This window comes from Pinus tabuliformis, chromosome 6, assembly GCF_031772625.1.
Source record: "Pinus tabuliformis cultivar Carrire ecotype Pingquan chromosome 6, CPIR1, whole genome shotgun sequence".
NCBI lineage: Eukaryota > Viridiplantae > Streptophyta > Pinopsida > Pinales > Pinaceae > Pinus > Pinus tabuliformis.
Genome location: NC_142292.1, coordinates 56,381,869 through 56,398,593, shown reverse-complemented (window position 1 = coordinate 56,398,593; position 16,725 = coordinate 56,381,869). Strand labels below are relative to the sequence as shown.

The following is a 16,725-nucleotide window of genomic DNA, read 5'->3' as shown; positions in this document are numbered from 1 at the left end:
TCTTTAAAGGATAATATCCAACATGATGTGCGCCTTTGGGAACCTGATTCATTAGAGAAGGCATTCAGGTTAGCAAGAAAAATGGAAAGCAAAATTATGGCAACTAGGAAGCATACCATTCACAACTATAAAGACGGAAGTGTTGTTGCCCATAGTCTTCCACAACCTACAAGGTTGACACCACAACAATTGGAAGAAAAAAGAGCAAAAGGGCTTTGTTACAATTGTGATAGCAAATACACAAAAGGTCATAAGTGTGCTGAGAAGAAATTATTCTACATAGATTGTGAAGAGGAAGAAGAAAAGGAGCAAGAAAGGTCAAAAGAAGAGGATATATTCCAGGAACAAAGCCTAGATGAAGAACAAATAAATCCGACCATATCTTGTAATGCATTGGCGGGAATTACCACTCCTCAAACCATCAAGATAGAAGGACAAATCAAGAAAAAAAAGGTAATAGTGTTGATTGATTCAGGAAGCACCCACAATTTTATTCATTGTAGGGTAGCAAAAGAATTGAATTGCTTCCTATATCCAGCACCAGAGTGTCAAGTGATGATTGCAAATGGAGGAACAATAAATTGCTCTGGAAAGTGCCATAATATCAAGCTATCCATGGGAGAATATGTATTGACTAGCCCAATGCTTTCCATTCCAATGGGAGGTGCTGATGTTGTACTAGGAGTCCAATGGCTACAATCCTTGGGTACAATAGCTTTTAATTTTCAAGAACTTTTCATCAAATTTTCTTCGGAAGGAAAGGAAGTTGAATTAAGGGGTATTGCAGGGAAACCAGGAAAGATAATCAGCTCTAATGGTATGACAAAGCTTCTAAAAAAGGAGCAAAGAGGTGTAATTGCACAATTATGTTCGCTAGATGTTTCCACATTGGAATCATCTATTTCTCCAGATCTCCAAAAAGTCTTGGACAATCATTCCAAGGTATTTGAGACTCCCAAAGGTCTCCCACCTATGCGTGATCATGATCATGCTATTCATCTGATTCCAGGAAGTGTTCCTCCAAACATCAGGCCGTACAGATATCCCTATGTCCAAAAAAGTGAAATTGAACGTATGGTTGCAGAAATGCTAGAGGCTGGTATAATTCAACCGAGTCAAAGTTCTTTCTCAGCTCCAGTAGTATTGGTGCACAAGAAGGATGGATCATGGCGCATGTGTCCAGATTATAGGGAGCTCAACAAGCTCACTATTAAAGATAAGTTCCCCATTCCTGTCATTGATGAATTACTGGATGAATTGCATGGATCAATTTACTTCACCAAGTTGGATCTTCGTTCGGGATATCATCAAATCAGAATGAAGATTGAAGACATTCCAAAAACGGCATTTAGAACTCATGAGGGTCATTATGAATTTTTGGTCATGCCTTTTGGCCTTACCAATGCACCTTCAACATTTCAAGGTTTGATGAATTCAATTTTCAAACCATTCCTTAGAAAATTTGTGTTAGTATTTTTTGATGATATACTAATCTACAGCAAGTCTTGGAAGGATCATGTTGAACATGTTGACAGGGTGCTACAACTATTGGAGGAGAAACAATTATATGCAAAAAGATCCAAATGTTTCTTTGGAGTCCAGGAGGTGGAATATTTGGGTCATATTGTATCTCATGAAGGAGTTAAGGTAGACCCTAGCAAAATTAAAGCCATTAAGGAATGGAAAATCCCCACATCCATAAAGCATCTGCGAGGATTTCTTGGGTTGACAGGGTATTATCGCAAGTTTGTTAAGAATTATGGGAGAATAGCAGCACCTCTAACAACATTATTGAAGAAAGATTCATTTTCATGGACTCCGGAAGCAACAAAGGCCTTTGAACATCTTAAAGAGGCAATGTGCCAAGCACCGGTCTTAGCTACACCGGACTTCACAAAAACCTTTATTGTGGAATGTGATGCTTCAGGAAATGGAATTGGTGCTGTTCTAATGCAAGATGAAAGACCCATTGCTTTTGAAAGTCGTCCAATCAAGGGAAAGTTTTTAAGCAAAGCTATTTATGAGAAGGAAATGTTGGCAATACTCCATGCACTTAAGAAATGGCGACCCTACCTAATGGGAAGACACTTCAAGGTAAAAACGGATCATGATAGCCTTAAATACTTTTTAGAACAAAGATTATCCTCTGAAGAGCAACAAAAGTGGGTCACAAAGATGTTGGGTTATGACTTTGAAATCATCTACAAAAAAGGGAAGCAAAATGTGGTGGCAGATGCACTCTCAAGAAAGGATGAGGATGTGGAAGCATTGTTGTGTGCCATTTCTATTATCCAACCAGATTGGATAAACGAAGCAAGGGAGGAATGGAAGAATGACGAAGAAGTGTGGGCACTTATTCGAAAGCTACAACAAGATTCCAGTACTTCTGATACATTTAGCTGGAAAAATGATTCGTTATGGTACAAAGATCGCTTATACCTCTGTAAGAATTCCCAGCTAAAACAAAAGATTCTTATGGAATTGCACACTTCTCCCTTAGGAGGGCACTCAGGATTTTTAAAAACTTACCACAGGGTTAAGAAGGAATTTTTTTGGGATGGCCTTAAATCAGATATTCAAAAGTTTGTGGCGGAATGTTTGGTTTGCCAGCAAAATAAAGTTGAAACAATTAAGACACCGGGTCTATTACAACCTTTATCCATTCCAAGCCAACGTTGGGAGGAGGTTTCAATGGATTTTATCACAGGTTTACCCAAGTCTGAGGGAAAGAGTGTCATCATGGTGGTAGTTGACAGACTTACCAAGTATGCACACTTTTGTGCATTATCACATCCATTTAAAGCCAGTACAGTTTCTACTGCATTTATGGAAACAGTTCAAAAGCTACATGGAAACCCAAAGATTATTGTAAGTGACAGAGATCCCATTTTCACTGGAAATTTTTGGACAGAATTATTTTCTTGTCTTGGTACTCAGTTAGCTCATAGCTCATCTTATCATCCTCAATCTGATGGGCAAACTGAGATAGTAAACAAATGTTTGGAAGGATATCTTCGTTGCTTTGTATCTGATAAACAGACACAATGGGTCAAATGGTTGCCTCTGGCTGAATGGTGGTATAACACTTCCTTCCATACAGCAACAAAAATGACCCCATTTATGGCACTTTATGGGTATCAACCACCATCCATCACATCATATTTAAGAGAAAATTCTAAGGTTCAGGCAGTGGAACATCACATCGAACATCAACAACAAGTCCTCCAACTCTTAAAGGATAACCTCGTGTTGGCACAAAATAGAATGAAACAACAGGCAGATCAACATCGCAGTGAAAGAAGTTTTGATGTAGGTGATTGGGTATTCCTACGGCTACAACCATATAAGCAAATGTCCCTAAAGCAAGCTAAGAAGGATAATAAATTATCACCAAAGTATTATGGTCCGTACAAGGTGTTGCAAAAGATTGGTACTATGGCATACAAATTGGAGCTTCCTGCAGCTTCTCGATTGCACCCAGTTTTCCATGTTTCATGTTTAAAGAAGGTTATAGGTGACAAGCTCCCAATTCAAACAATATTGCCAGAACTTGACGAGGAAGGAAAAATTATATTGGAACCGGAAGCAGTCACAGAAACAAGAACTCGACAGCTACGAAATCGATCAATTTCAGAGTATCTTATCAAGTGGAAGAACTTATCCGCTGAAGATTCCACATGGGAGGATGAGAATTTTATGCAGAAGTATCCAGAACTACTCAAGCGTTGAGGACAACACTTTTTTGAAGGAGAGGGGCATGTTGGGTCCCTATAATACTAGTGATTACCCCATTACTATTGTAGTTATACCCCTTATTTATATTGTTGTGCCCCTATTACCCCCATATTGTTATTTCTGTGCCCCATAGAATCCCTCTATTGTTATTTTTGTGGCTTTATATTATTATTGTTAGGTCGGCTGGATTATATGGTGACTCCTTAGACTCCTATATATAGAAAGGAGGTTTTGTCATTTGTATCATCGAAGAATTGTTCATTTATGTAATGTAAAGGAGGTTGCCCCCTCGAAGAGGCTAAATTCTAAGGCGTGGATCTCTCTTTTCTATCTTTTTGTGAGCTGGTTTCATAACAGCATCATGGTTTTATGTTGTTGTTTTTAAACATGAATATATTCAGAAAGTATGAAACACATAACACAAACTATCCCACAATTTAACACAGATGATTTTGGCCCAAAGACCTTGGAAAAACCCTAAAGGGAAAACTAGTGAGGGAGAGAGAATTTTATTATTTCAAACAGAGAAATTTTATAACATTTATTACAACCCTTAAAAAATACTCATCTCAGAAGAAATTGTGCCCATATTTCCTTGATTTTTGTGTTGTAGTAGTCTCCAATGAATGTGCCTGTCTGCTTCGTTTTTTGTGCCAAGATGTGCTCAAAAATTGTTTCCTGACACCTCTATAAAAATTCATTCCATTTGCACAAATTTACCAGCAAAACCTCCCTTGAAAATCACGCTACTCCCTTGATTTCCATGCTAGTCTGACAACACTAACAGGCAACAGTAAATGCCATGGTAGTCTACCTCGTTTTTTGAGCCTACCTTCTCAAAAATCACATAGCTCTGACAATAATAAATTCAGCCCCTCTAATAGCAATACATGCTCTCACACAACAGGATCAAGTTAGCTCAAAGGGTCAAACGGTATCGGTTACCAACCCTGTAGGCCTTTTCGAAGGCGAAGCCACGCAATTGAATGGGATGTCGTTTAGAGGTTCGGAGGCCTTAACCCTAGCCTCGAAGCCGCCAATTTTGGGACTACAAGGTTCGACAAATGCAATCCCTAAGGCATGGTGTCAAGGTTTGCAAGATAGGAAATATCTTGGGGTTCACTGGAAGCAAACCATTCTCTGCAAGCTTTCTTCCCCCCATCTAACCTGAGTACAAGGCCAGACATACAACACTTCCTAACACCTTTGGTTTACTCGGCTAGTATCGAACACAGTGAGGGTTTTTTTCTTACAGATGCCTTTCCAACCAGTTTCCCTCCCCTGACTCTTTCGTCCTAGCCAACCTCGAGCAACTTTTTGTAGGAAATCCCTGCGCCAACAATGGAAGAAGACCAAAATGTTGCAGTTAATGAAGCACGGGCACTAGGGGAGGAACGCTTTCTAGCTCTTGGAGGAACTGAGACCCAGGTGGTGGATTCATAGAAGGTCAGGAAGAGTAAAAGTGGTCGGTGTGTCAAGAGGTCGTGTGGTGTCCAACTATCCCTTGTTTTAGGGATCGATGTTGCCATGCAAAAGGCCGAGGAAATGTCTGAAAAATCCTTGGTAGGTCAGGCAAGGGGCCTAAAATTCAGCTCTTCAAACCTTAAAGCATGGGCAAGCAAGGAAATTGCGTCCATTATCAACAGCCCTCTAGAGGTGACTTTGCTAGCCAGAGGTTATATCCATCAAAGCTTTAAGAAAGCAATTGATGCTCAAAGAGTTAAATAATAGGTACAGAAGATCGACTCGGCACTAATTCTTTTCAAATTCTGGTCGCCACTTTGATGTCAGACGGTAGAGAATGGATACGGCCCTGATTTGCATTCGTCTACTAGGTCTTCCCCCAAATTACTGGGATCCCCTAATTTTCAAAGACATAGGCAATTCCCTGGGTACCTACCTGGATCACGACTATTTTATTTGGCGACGCGAAATGTCACTTGCTCGTATTCTAGTTAACTTTGACCTCAGAGCAGGGTTGCCAAAGGATATGGATATAGGGATCGGGGAGGAATGAATCCATATATTGGATTATGACAGCATCCCATTCAGATGCAAGCGATGTCACAGGTACGGTCACCTGGTCAAGGATTGTGAGCTTCCACTCTCTAAGAAAGCACATCACACTAGCAGCAAGCAACAAGTCCATGGCAACATAAGCTAGATTTCGGCACACGTTTTGGACGCATCAAATGCCCAAGCAAATCCAAATGGCCAAGAACCTATCGGCGAAGATATTCCAAGGTTACAGAAGGAGATAGTCGCTCCATCCTTTGAGGTTGTTTCTCGAGCTAGAACTTATGAAGGATAAGGAATAAACATGTTGACCGCCTCTCAAAAGAAGGATCGATGATGGATGAAGGCCCATGGGAAATTTTGGAACAATGTGATGGTACTTCTAGTTATGCTTTCTATCACAGGCCTTTCATGAACTTACCTACAAGGGCAGCAAGGACTTAATTTATGTAACAATTATTCGGCTTATGAAAAGTTTTTATGCTTCACAATTATCTAGGCATTACTTTCTCGCACTCTTCCTATAGCTTGAAATGGTTGATATATGCTTTTTTTGTAAATCTAGTAACAAATGACTCAAAGTTGCAATAGTTAATATATGTTATGTTTTGTCTCTCAAGCCAAGGATGACCCCAGGCCCCAAAACAGATTTCTATTTTTGAATGCACACGTGGTATGCATATACATAACGTAGTTTTATCATTTCCATTAATGAATGAAATTAATTTTTTTTCTTTGGAAAAAAAATAAATGCTCTCACACAACCCTTGAAAAATTGGCCCTAGCTACCTTGAAATATGCACTCAGACAATACCAACTAAATTTCTCTCCCCAAAATTTGTGCTAGTCGGTTGTATCTTTGCCTTGAAACTTGGGCTTGTAAGTTTGCTACAGTAGTTGTTGTACCCTCTTTCCTTTGCTGCACTTTTTGTCCTCTCAACCTCCTTTGCTCCTCATCTCTACATCTCATGAGGCAAGTGTTCAAATGGTGCCTTTCCCCCTTTGATTTTCTTTTTTGTACTTGTCAAACTAAGGCTCATGCAAAAACCTCCAATGTTTATTCATTAAGAGATGAGATATATTTATTACATGGAGGATACGTGTTGGTTGTCAATTTGCCCAACCAACTATCTGTTACTACACCTAATTTTCATACCTAATTACTTTTTACCATAATCCCAAAGGATTATGATGTCTAACATCCCCTTAATTTGAAGGGGTGTTTGTGAGCCCAAGCATTGTTCAGAACTTTTCAATTTTTTCTCCTCCGGGTGCTTCAGTGAAGATGTCTGCAATTTGCTCAGTCGTGGAACAATGTCTTAGATGAATAGTTTTGGCCTCTACATGGTATCGAATCAAATGATATTTCGTGTTGATGTGCTTGGTTCGATCATGGAATCTGGGGTTCTTGGCCAACTTGATTGCAGAATTATTGTCGACAAGTAAAGGAGTTGAGTTCACTTGTTTCTCCTGCAAGTCAAGTATTTCCCTAAACCACATTATTTCCTTTGTTACTTCTGCGACTGCCACATATTTTGCCTTTGTTGTTGAATCTATCGGAACTGACTGTTTGTGTGACCTCCAAGAGATAGGTGTTGATCCTAGACTGAAGAGATATCCTAAAGTTGTTACTCCATTTCCGTTTTCCCCATCAAAGTTTGAATCAAAATGTGCAATAAGACTGAAATCATCCACCTTGTTGTACTTAAGACCATAATCTTGAGTTCCCTTTAAGTATCTCAGGACTCTTTTCGCAACAAACCAATGTCCCTCACATTGCTTTTGCATAAATCTAGAAAGGATGCTCACAACATATGAGATATCTCATCTGGTCATGGTAAGGTAGAAAGTTGTCTATACTTGGTTGCATCCTCAAATTCATTCCCTTCTTTCGATGAAAGCTTCAAATTATGTTCTATTGGAGTGGAGAGAAGGCTGAAATCTGCCATGCAATATAAGTTTCATTGTTTCCAGTGATTAACAGATCATCTACATATACTGCAAGATACACACTTGTTTTTCGAACCTTTTTAACAACCAAAGTTGCATCATCAAGATTGTAATGTTTGAAATTTAGCTTAAGAAGATGCTTTGTTCGCTTTTCATACCATGCTTGTGGTGCCTGTTTTAAACCATACAAGGATTTGATGAGCTTGCATACCATTTGCTCTTGTCCCTTCATGACAAAACCTTCAAGCTCTGGCATAAAAATATTTTCTTTCAAATCCCCATTCAAGAGAGTTGTCTTCACACCCATCTGATGGATTTTCCATCCCTTTTGTGCTACCAAAGAGAATATGGTCCAAACGGTCACCCATTTTGTTGTGGGAGTGAAGGTTTCCTCATAGTCAACACCTTCTTCTTGTGCAAATCCTTTTGTCACGAGCCTTGTTTTGTGCTTGTCAAGTAAGTGGTCTGCTTTATACTTGTTTTGTTGGAAACAATGTTTAATACTGAGGGGGATGAATCAGTATCAAGGATAATTTAGCTTTTATGCCAATATATATTTGTCTTTCAAGTTTGGCACTCATTATGTGAGGAACCACTATCATAACAGGGGCAGGGAATGAATAAATTAGCACATGAACACACACACACACACCATGAGTAGCATACACATAAGACACAGAGTCGTTGTCCATGAGCTCGTAAACCAAGAGACTCTATTTACATCATTCTTTGTGAGCCACCACTCACAAGAAGCACCAACTCCCTTAGATTGTTTGCTAGCATCCACTTATAGGAAGCACCAGTTTATCAAAAGCACCAACTAAAGCACTGACTTCTTGGATTTGTTGCAAGCACCAACTTGCAAGAGGCACCAACCCCCAAGCTCTCCTCAGAGATAAACAAAGATGGAAGCTCCAACTCCATGTTTAGTAGGCTCCAACCCACACTCAATAAGGAAATCCCTTCTCTCTGTAATTGGCAACCACTCTGCTTGATTCCATCTCTCTATTCTCCTAAGCAGCCTTCACTTTACTCATCATGGAGAGTGCACAATAAATCAAACCCATATAGAGAGTACATGGCCTCATGTTCACTGTAAAATGTATGGGAAGTATCATCAAAAAGATCCCTATTACATCTTGTTACTCTTGCAAATTCTTTAATTTGTTGAAGCTAAACCATGAGAGACTTAGAAACATATCCATCCTTAAGTCAAAAATTGCATATAGGTTTCTTCTTTAACTCACCAGCCAAAAAATAATTAGCACTTTTTACTAGGGCAAATATCCACTTTCAGTCAATTATGTTCAAAGATTATGTAAAAAATCACCTTGATTAGACCCAATGAAAAAAATTAGTCCCAAGATCCTCCAAAAATTTGCAATGTATGAAATTTAGTATTTACACTGGGATGAAACCTATTACCGCTCAAACTAGCAGGGGTCCTAAAAGGGGATCCTAGAGGGGCAACTGCTAGGTCAAGGGCAACAATGGAGCAATAGCCCACTATCACCTCAACTAAAGCTCCCTACTCTTTACGAACTTTCACCGATGGGAGGAGACCCGGTATGAAGGGAATCACCTAGATGAATTGGTCAATAAAGGGAAAAGAGTGATTCCTAAAGAGGCCTATTCACAAGAGAGGCTCAATATATGGCTTGCTTGCCCAAGAGGCAAGATGAAAGGCTCTCTAAGAAGGGCCAAGAGGGTCTTTGGGGCTAGGTTTAGGGAATGGGACATCTTGAGGAGAGACCTAGTCATAAAAGCCCTTATGAAGACTTGATTTTCCAAATGGTCTTTGAAGAATTACCTTCCAAAAGTTATGGGACCACACGGGACCAAGTGGACCCCAAGTTAGGTCAAGGGGATAGGATTGAGCAACCAATGATGTGCTTGACCTAATTAGGGAGGAGAAGGGGATCAAAGAAAGAATTTTCAATGAAAAGCAATGCAATGATCCCAATGAGGTCACTAGCCAAGGGAAACCTAGGGCCTGAAACAGTCCTTGAGCTAGGGCTCGCAATATCTCGAGATCCCATCGTCATATTTGCTTCAAATTTGGAGGGCCTCTAAAGCAAACTCTAGTGCAGTTGTGGACCAAAAATCGAAGTAATTGGATGGCTAATTGTGAGATAAGTGATTCCCTAGGTGACCTATGTAGGCTAGGCCTAGAAAGAAAGAGAGAAGGTGAGAAAAATATGCTTTAAGGTACCTATGGAAGACCAGTGTCGATTCCTTTGGGAGAAATGGAGTCAAGAAGATTTCAATGATTAGGACAGTTTCATTCAATCAAGGATGCCTCTAGAACAATTGTGGATGACAATTAGGGCATGAAGAAAATTGCTTCAAGGTCTTTATACTTAAATGTGCAATATGTGATGACTTATCGAGGTAAATTTCAATGAAATATGTCTAGGAACATTCACATATTCAAACATGGCCCATAACATGATGCAACGCTAATAAAAGACAAATTTATACCCTTTCACCAAAGAAAAGCAGCAAAAATTTCGGCCTCGTATAGCGAAAATCCCATCATCATTTATGTGACATAATAAAAATTGAAAAATGGCATTAAAAGAGCACTTACATGTGAGAACAAGTATATACAATCATCATCATATGCCAATATAGAAGCTCCGAGACAAATATACAAAAGCTCCAAGACAAAAATGAAGGTATCCAAACATCAAAATTCATCCATCCATCCAATTTCGTCCTCCAAAAAGAATAGTGAAAATCTCTTAAGAGAGAATGATCAATCCAAGTGATGATGAGAGAATGAATCAACTCATCATCTATTTATACAATGTCTAATGAATTTGATTTAGCTTATTTTGGCCTAATTTAGCCCCTAGAATAAAATAATGTGCAAAATAACAAGTACTTTTGGTGACAATCCCACCAAATAGCTCAATAATACATGAATAAGCCTCTCAAGAGGGTCAAATGATCAACTGAGTGAGTCGTTGGGCCTTTGAGGAGGAATAATGAAGTCCAAAGGGTGCCACGATGTAGAAATGGACTCCCAACATAGTGGACAAGGGGTTGGCCCCTTGTTTTCCAAGCAAAAACCTGTGGTGCTCCGAAGTGGGTGTAGGGGGCAAAAGGTCATCCTCATGGGTCTCCAAATGGATCGGAAGTGCCTGTAGACCATTTGTAAGGGCTAGAATGATGACATAAGCTCTACCTCTGCAGCGGGGAACAATCCTTTGGGCCCTAGAACAACTGCAAAGTGTATGGTGCATTTGTGGAGTTGGTTGGGCATGGTGAACCAGGTGCATCATCCTTGTCCAAAAGGTGGAATAGGAGCAATCAACAAACGTTGTTGGGGATCCATGAAGTAATCTCGGCTATGGTAGAGGCCCATAGCTCTCAACGCCCACCCTACAAGTGCCAATGTGGCCCTCCAGAGGGCTAGGACCCCGTATAGGGGGACCAAGCCCCAAATGGCAATCCACCTACAATCGTGCATAAAATCCAATGCAACAAATTATTATAATAATCAAGTAAAAGAGCTTACAAGTCATGGAACCAGTGGGGCACTTCATGGTGGCATGCCCTTCCATAGTGGGCTTTGGTATGTATAAGTGTCTCCAAGCTCAATAGGGGGTTAGCCAATGACCCTATTAGGTGGTTTCAACCTCTAAAGGGGGTGACATGTCCATGGTGCATCCTTCAAGTGGAAGGTGGCAAATGATATAATAATGGAATGGAGTGGAGATCAGGGGAAACATCCAGGCCACATGTCAAGGTGCCAAGGTAGCTATAATAGGGGAATCCCATACTTAGGTATATAAGTGCAGGAGGGAGCAGATCGTGGTACATGAGTTACCCTGGCTTTTGTTTTTCCACCCTTCTTCATATGCCTTTTGCCTTTTATTGATTTTTCTTCATAATTGCTCGAGGCTCAAGGGAATGAGAGCATGATGTGTAAAGTATAGCAGTGGACACCCCTTTTAAGGTGGGGCAGTTCATCACCCACTAGGGGTTGGGACAATCATGGGTTTCTAAATGATAGAGGAGGCTCATCTAGGGCCTATAGGAACCAGGGTGATGGCCATGGAAGGGGGTATAGCTCATGTATTGGTTTTTTCCCACGTGCTAAATGTGTTTGTCCCGACCATCTTTTGCATTTTGTGGTACAATTTCTTGTTGAATGTGGCCAATTATGATTTTTCTTTTCTTTTTAACTGCATCAACCTTTGGGTCATCGTTCCAGACCAGACCCAAGGTATGGATAAGGGGAGGCTAACCCCATGTGGACCCAGTGGACATATGTGGACCTGGATGGGAAAATAGATGAATGGGGGTAAAATGAGTGGAAGGGGAGTGATGTAGGTGGTATCGGAAAGCGGGACCATGCAACCAAAATTGGGATTTCCCATGTAGTGCCAACACAAAAGCCAAATGGTCAGTAAAGGAGACCCCACGGGACTAGAATACAAGGGTAACCACGAAATCGAGCAATGGAGACATGAATATAAGCCTAACCCACTCTTTTCGCCGAATCCCCCGACCAATCTATGTCCAAAAGTGCCCGCGACAAGGAAAATTCCTCCACAATACCAATGAAAAGCCATACCTTTGGAGTCAGAAGGCCCACCTTCAAACATACATTCATGACAAGTGGTTGAGGGACCACATGACTGGCTCAGGTGGTGGAGAAAACAGCATATAGAGCTATCTGGTGGCTACAAGGGGCTATTGGCTGCCAGCTGAGGACCATCTAGGAGAACAAAATTCTCCCATACATGCTACCCACGGGTGGTGGGTTACAGTACCTACCTTAACTAAGAACACAGACCAAAGAGAAAGGGTTTGAAAGAGGGTTTTTAGACCCAAAACAAGAAATAATCCAAACACTAGTTTTGCTCCCCATAGGGTAAATAAACCAGTGTTCCACGAGGACACGTCCCCCAGGGTCGGGTGCGCGCACCCTCGCACCCCACGCACATGGGACTAGGGACATCTAGGGAAACGTTTCCCCACGTCCCCTTTTTGGGGAGACACGGGGAGACCTAAGGGGGGCCGTTTCCCTAATGTGGGGGACGCGACTCCCCAAAAAGGGGCCCCTCAAAATGGGCTATGCGTCCCCCCTTAGATTTGCTTGTAAACAATGAATTATGACAGGGAAAACAGTAAAACCTAGTATTTGACCATATTTCCCTACTAATGTTATGCAATTCATGGTAATGTTAAATTCTTAAAGTAAAAGTCACATTCTCCTTTATCTTTCATTTTCATCCTTTTACTTAAATTTTTAACATTACCATGAAATGACTCGGGACGTTTGAGAGTGATTCCGACCTCATTGGATTTCATATGAAGAAAGTAGAATTTTAGATCTCACTCAAAATCCAGCAGACTTAACAGTTTTTCAGGAATTCAAGATTCGATGGATTGCAATGTTTCCATTGCATTTTATCATGTACAAGGGTATGGAATTAGTATTTAATCAAGAGCACCAAGCCCTCTGTGTATTTTAGAGTGACTTTTAGACTCATCACTCCATTGTTTTTGAGTTTTAGCTATATCAATTTACTATTCCAGACTTTAGATTTCAGTAGCTATTATAGTCTATTTTTCTTAGTACTAAATAGATTCTAGAATGATGAATTTAAATTTTGAATCAATTTAGAATCTAGAATGATGAATTTAATTTTTAAATCAATGTAGATTCTCGAATGGTGAATAATGAATATGGATCAAAGTATTTCATTATTGAATCTCGTGGTCTATGGATGAATCATGTATGTGTTAGTAAGGATGATGAGTATGAATCAATGTATTTCATTATTTAATTCAAATATGTATGTATTATTGTATTTATGCTTTCATTATAGAATATGAATTTGATATATATATATATATATATTAAAAAGGAAAAAAATTATATACCCTGACGTCCCCCCTTCCCCCCTAAATTTCCCTAAAATTTGAGGGTACTCCCACACGTCCCCTTTGTGCGTCTCCCCGCACCCGCGTCTCCCCGTCCCGGAGTCTTGGTGGAACATTGAAATAAACTAGCCAATAAATCCAAAGATCAGCTACTGAAAAAATTGGATCTGAAAACCCTAATTCTGCAACCTTAGGGCAAGCTCACTAACCAAAAATCTCTGGATTGGCTGCTCAAAAAATCAGATCTCAAGACACTAGTTCTGCAGCCCATGGGGCAATGCCACGCACAAAAAAATTCCACACTGTTGCGAAAAATAAAAAGATGGTCTAAAACCCTGGTTCCACAATCACAAAAAAAGGTGATGCCACCAGCCATAGCCATGGATCCACTCAAGAAAAAATGGCTGAAATAAATCAACAGCTAAACCCTAATGCTCGATGCCGAAATCTTCTGCAAGAGACCTCAAAGCTAACACCAAAAACTGGGCATAAACAGACCTAAATAAGGTGCCCAACTTCCACAAACACAATCACCATGAAACAGCACCAATACTCCCTATGTTAGGCACGATATTCAACTGCAAATCGTAATCACCGAAAAAGACAGCCAAGAACAAACCCTAACCAGTAGTGCAAAGTATAAGGGAGGTCAAAACTTCACAACCTCTCTGATACAACGTTGAGATCCATAATAGAGAGAGAAGGATCAAAGAGAACCCACAAGCAAACCTACAATAAAAGGAGAAAATAACAGCTGTCCTAGAGAAAATTAACAAAGGTAACACCAGACAGAAATGCTGGAGCTGATTAATAGGAGAGCTCAAGAGAAATAAACCCATGCACACAAGTGAGAAAAATGTCCAAACAAGTGAATGCCAAAGATTGAGGTGACCTTAAGCATAAAAAACATTATAAAACAATGATGCCCATATGCTAAAAAACAAGCACAAGATGATTTACAAATAACTCTTTAGCGTGTATTCTCAAGGGGTAGCATACCCTCCCAGAGAGGGGTTATGGGTCCACACATAGATTGACTAAGTCGGCCTTAACCATAACCTAGTATTATAACAAAAGAATTACATTAATGCTTAACCTAATCCCTTAATGGCAAGATGACTGTAACCAAATGTATGAATTGCACCATTCTCAACATGTAACAATGTTTACAACATTTATTCAAAACAAATTTCCACGGATTAAGATCACACACCTTGTAGTGTGGAGGGAAATTTCGCATCAATTTAACTCGTAAACACAAACCAATAACTGCTGCCATACTACAATGCTGCACAGTGGGTGTGAAGGTTATCCTGCAATCATTAAGCCAGAAGGATCATAAGAGCATGGAATATCCATCCATTAAAATTTAATATAGTATAATAATTTCATTCTTCATGCCTCTAAAATATATTTAAGATTCCAACATAGCTCAATATAAGTGATCTGTGCATAAATAATAAGCACGCACATTTTTTATGTGACTTCACTCAACCCATTTTTTTATGTGACTTAACTCGAGCTCAAATATTTGGCATACAGCAACAGTTATTTTGCAACAAACATGTCACCCCAACTTCAATTGATGAATCAATGACATTTTATTTCAAGCACTTTTTGGCCAAAAAGATAAAGAATATGAGGTCAAAGCACAACTTATGCAAAGTATCAACAAACAATAAACAACGCAATTTTCAATGTTAAGTAAAAAATTACAGGGCCTGAAATCTTGTCAGACAGACCATAAATACCATGCCTTCCGGTAAGATCATAAATCAAAGTACATGAGTCTGGGCACTGCTATTGCTCTAGCAGACATTAAAATCTGTGCTGCTCGGAAATTATAGCTCTAGCCTCAAATAAATGCCCTTGTTGACAATCATATTTACATCTGTGTACTCTCCAAAATTAGATATGAGCCAATTTCAGTTCAACCAGGCATCCAGCTGGCATTCATGTAGCCAGTGAATTTAAAATGTCAATAACATACAAAGCATAGGGGTCATCCTATCCTTTAAAAGGATTGGTTGTGAGGTTCCACAATGATAAATGGTGTTTACAAACATATGATCTGTATCCAGCTCTTAATGCAACTTTTACCGAATAAGTTTGAAATCATTATGGAATTGACAGAACACGAGCAACTTAACCGCTAGCAACCACACAGCCATCAACTAACACTCTCAAATAGTGAACTCCTACTTAAATAAGTAACTTGTTTTGAATATTCACACAACGTCCAAGGTTCATTTTGGCAATTCACTCTATCTACTATTTTTGCTCTAAACCTCTTTCTACTAGCATTGGCTCCATTTCAAAATTAAGTTACCTGACACTTGGAAATGATTTTGGTTTCTGAAACTTGTGCAAATTTCGCATATGGCAGCTAGAAAAATTTGGGAAACAGGGGAATGGCATAAATATATACGGGAAATAATCCTTAGAAATCAAATAATTTACAAACAGTTAAAAATATTGGTACAATTAGAGGTGGCAGAAGGGGGAGGGATAATATCTAATCCCAAAGGAAAAATTGGTGCCGAATACTATTGGTGGCTAGGCAGCAAAACCAACAATTAAGCAGAAATGTATGGTCTTTTATTGGGTTTAACTTTGGCTCGTGACATGGGAATTTCAGATCTAATAATCCTGGGCAATTCTATGATTACTACACAACACATGCCCAATGCTTCCTATCTTAAGGAGAATCTCCTTAAACTCCTCCTCAAAAGAATAACCCATGCTTTGGACCTCCTATCCTCAAATTCTCTCTACCATATCCTCAAAAGCCAAAATTCAAAGGTCGATCATCAAGCCAATCTAGCCTGCCTCCTGGAAGTGGGACAAAAGGAAGTCAATGGTCTCAAGGATTGGCACATAATCCCATAGTTCTCTAATGACAATTCTCAGTTCAATGCTCCCTTTCCCAACTCTGCCCCCATGCGAATACTCTAAGTATCAATGCAAATATTAGAATTAAAATCTTAATGGCCATGTTGGTCGGCATCATGGCACAATGAGAGTTTGCTCCATGCATGGGAGGTTATATTAACTCCCCACGCTTCTCCTTGCATAGTACAGAAGAATTTGTCTTATTCTGCTCCACCACCTTCCAGAGTGATG

The 16,725-nt window shown here is 39.8% G+C and overlaps 1 protein-coding gene across 2 annotated transcripts in view; it reads right to left on the bottom strand.

The window, feature by feature from the left end:
* LOC149257201 (protein AE7-like 1) overlaps positions 1 to 16,725 on the bottom strand; it is a 125,593-nt gene that overhangs the window by 61,453 nt on the left and 47,415 nt on the right. For both annotated transcript variants that reach the window (XM_089413709.1, XM_089413707.1), the window contains exon 3: positions 14,816 to 14,915. In XM_089413709.1, the coding sequence (XP_089269835.1) occupies positions 14,816 to 14,915 (100 nt within the window). The remainder of the gene's footprint in view (positions 1 to 14,815; positions 14,916 to 16,725) is intronic.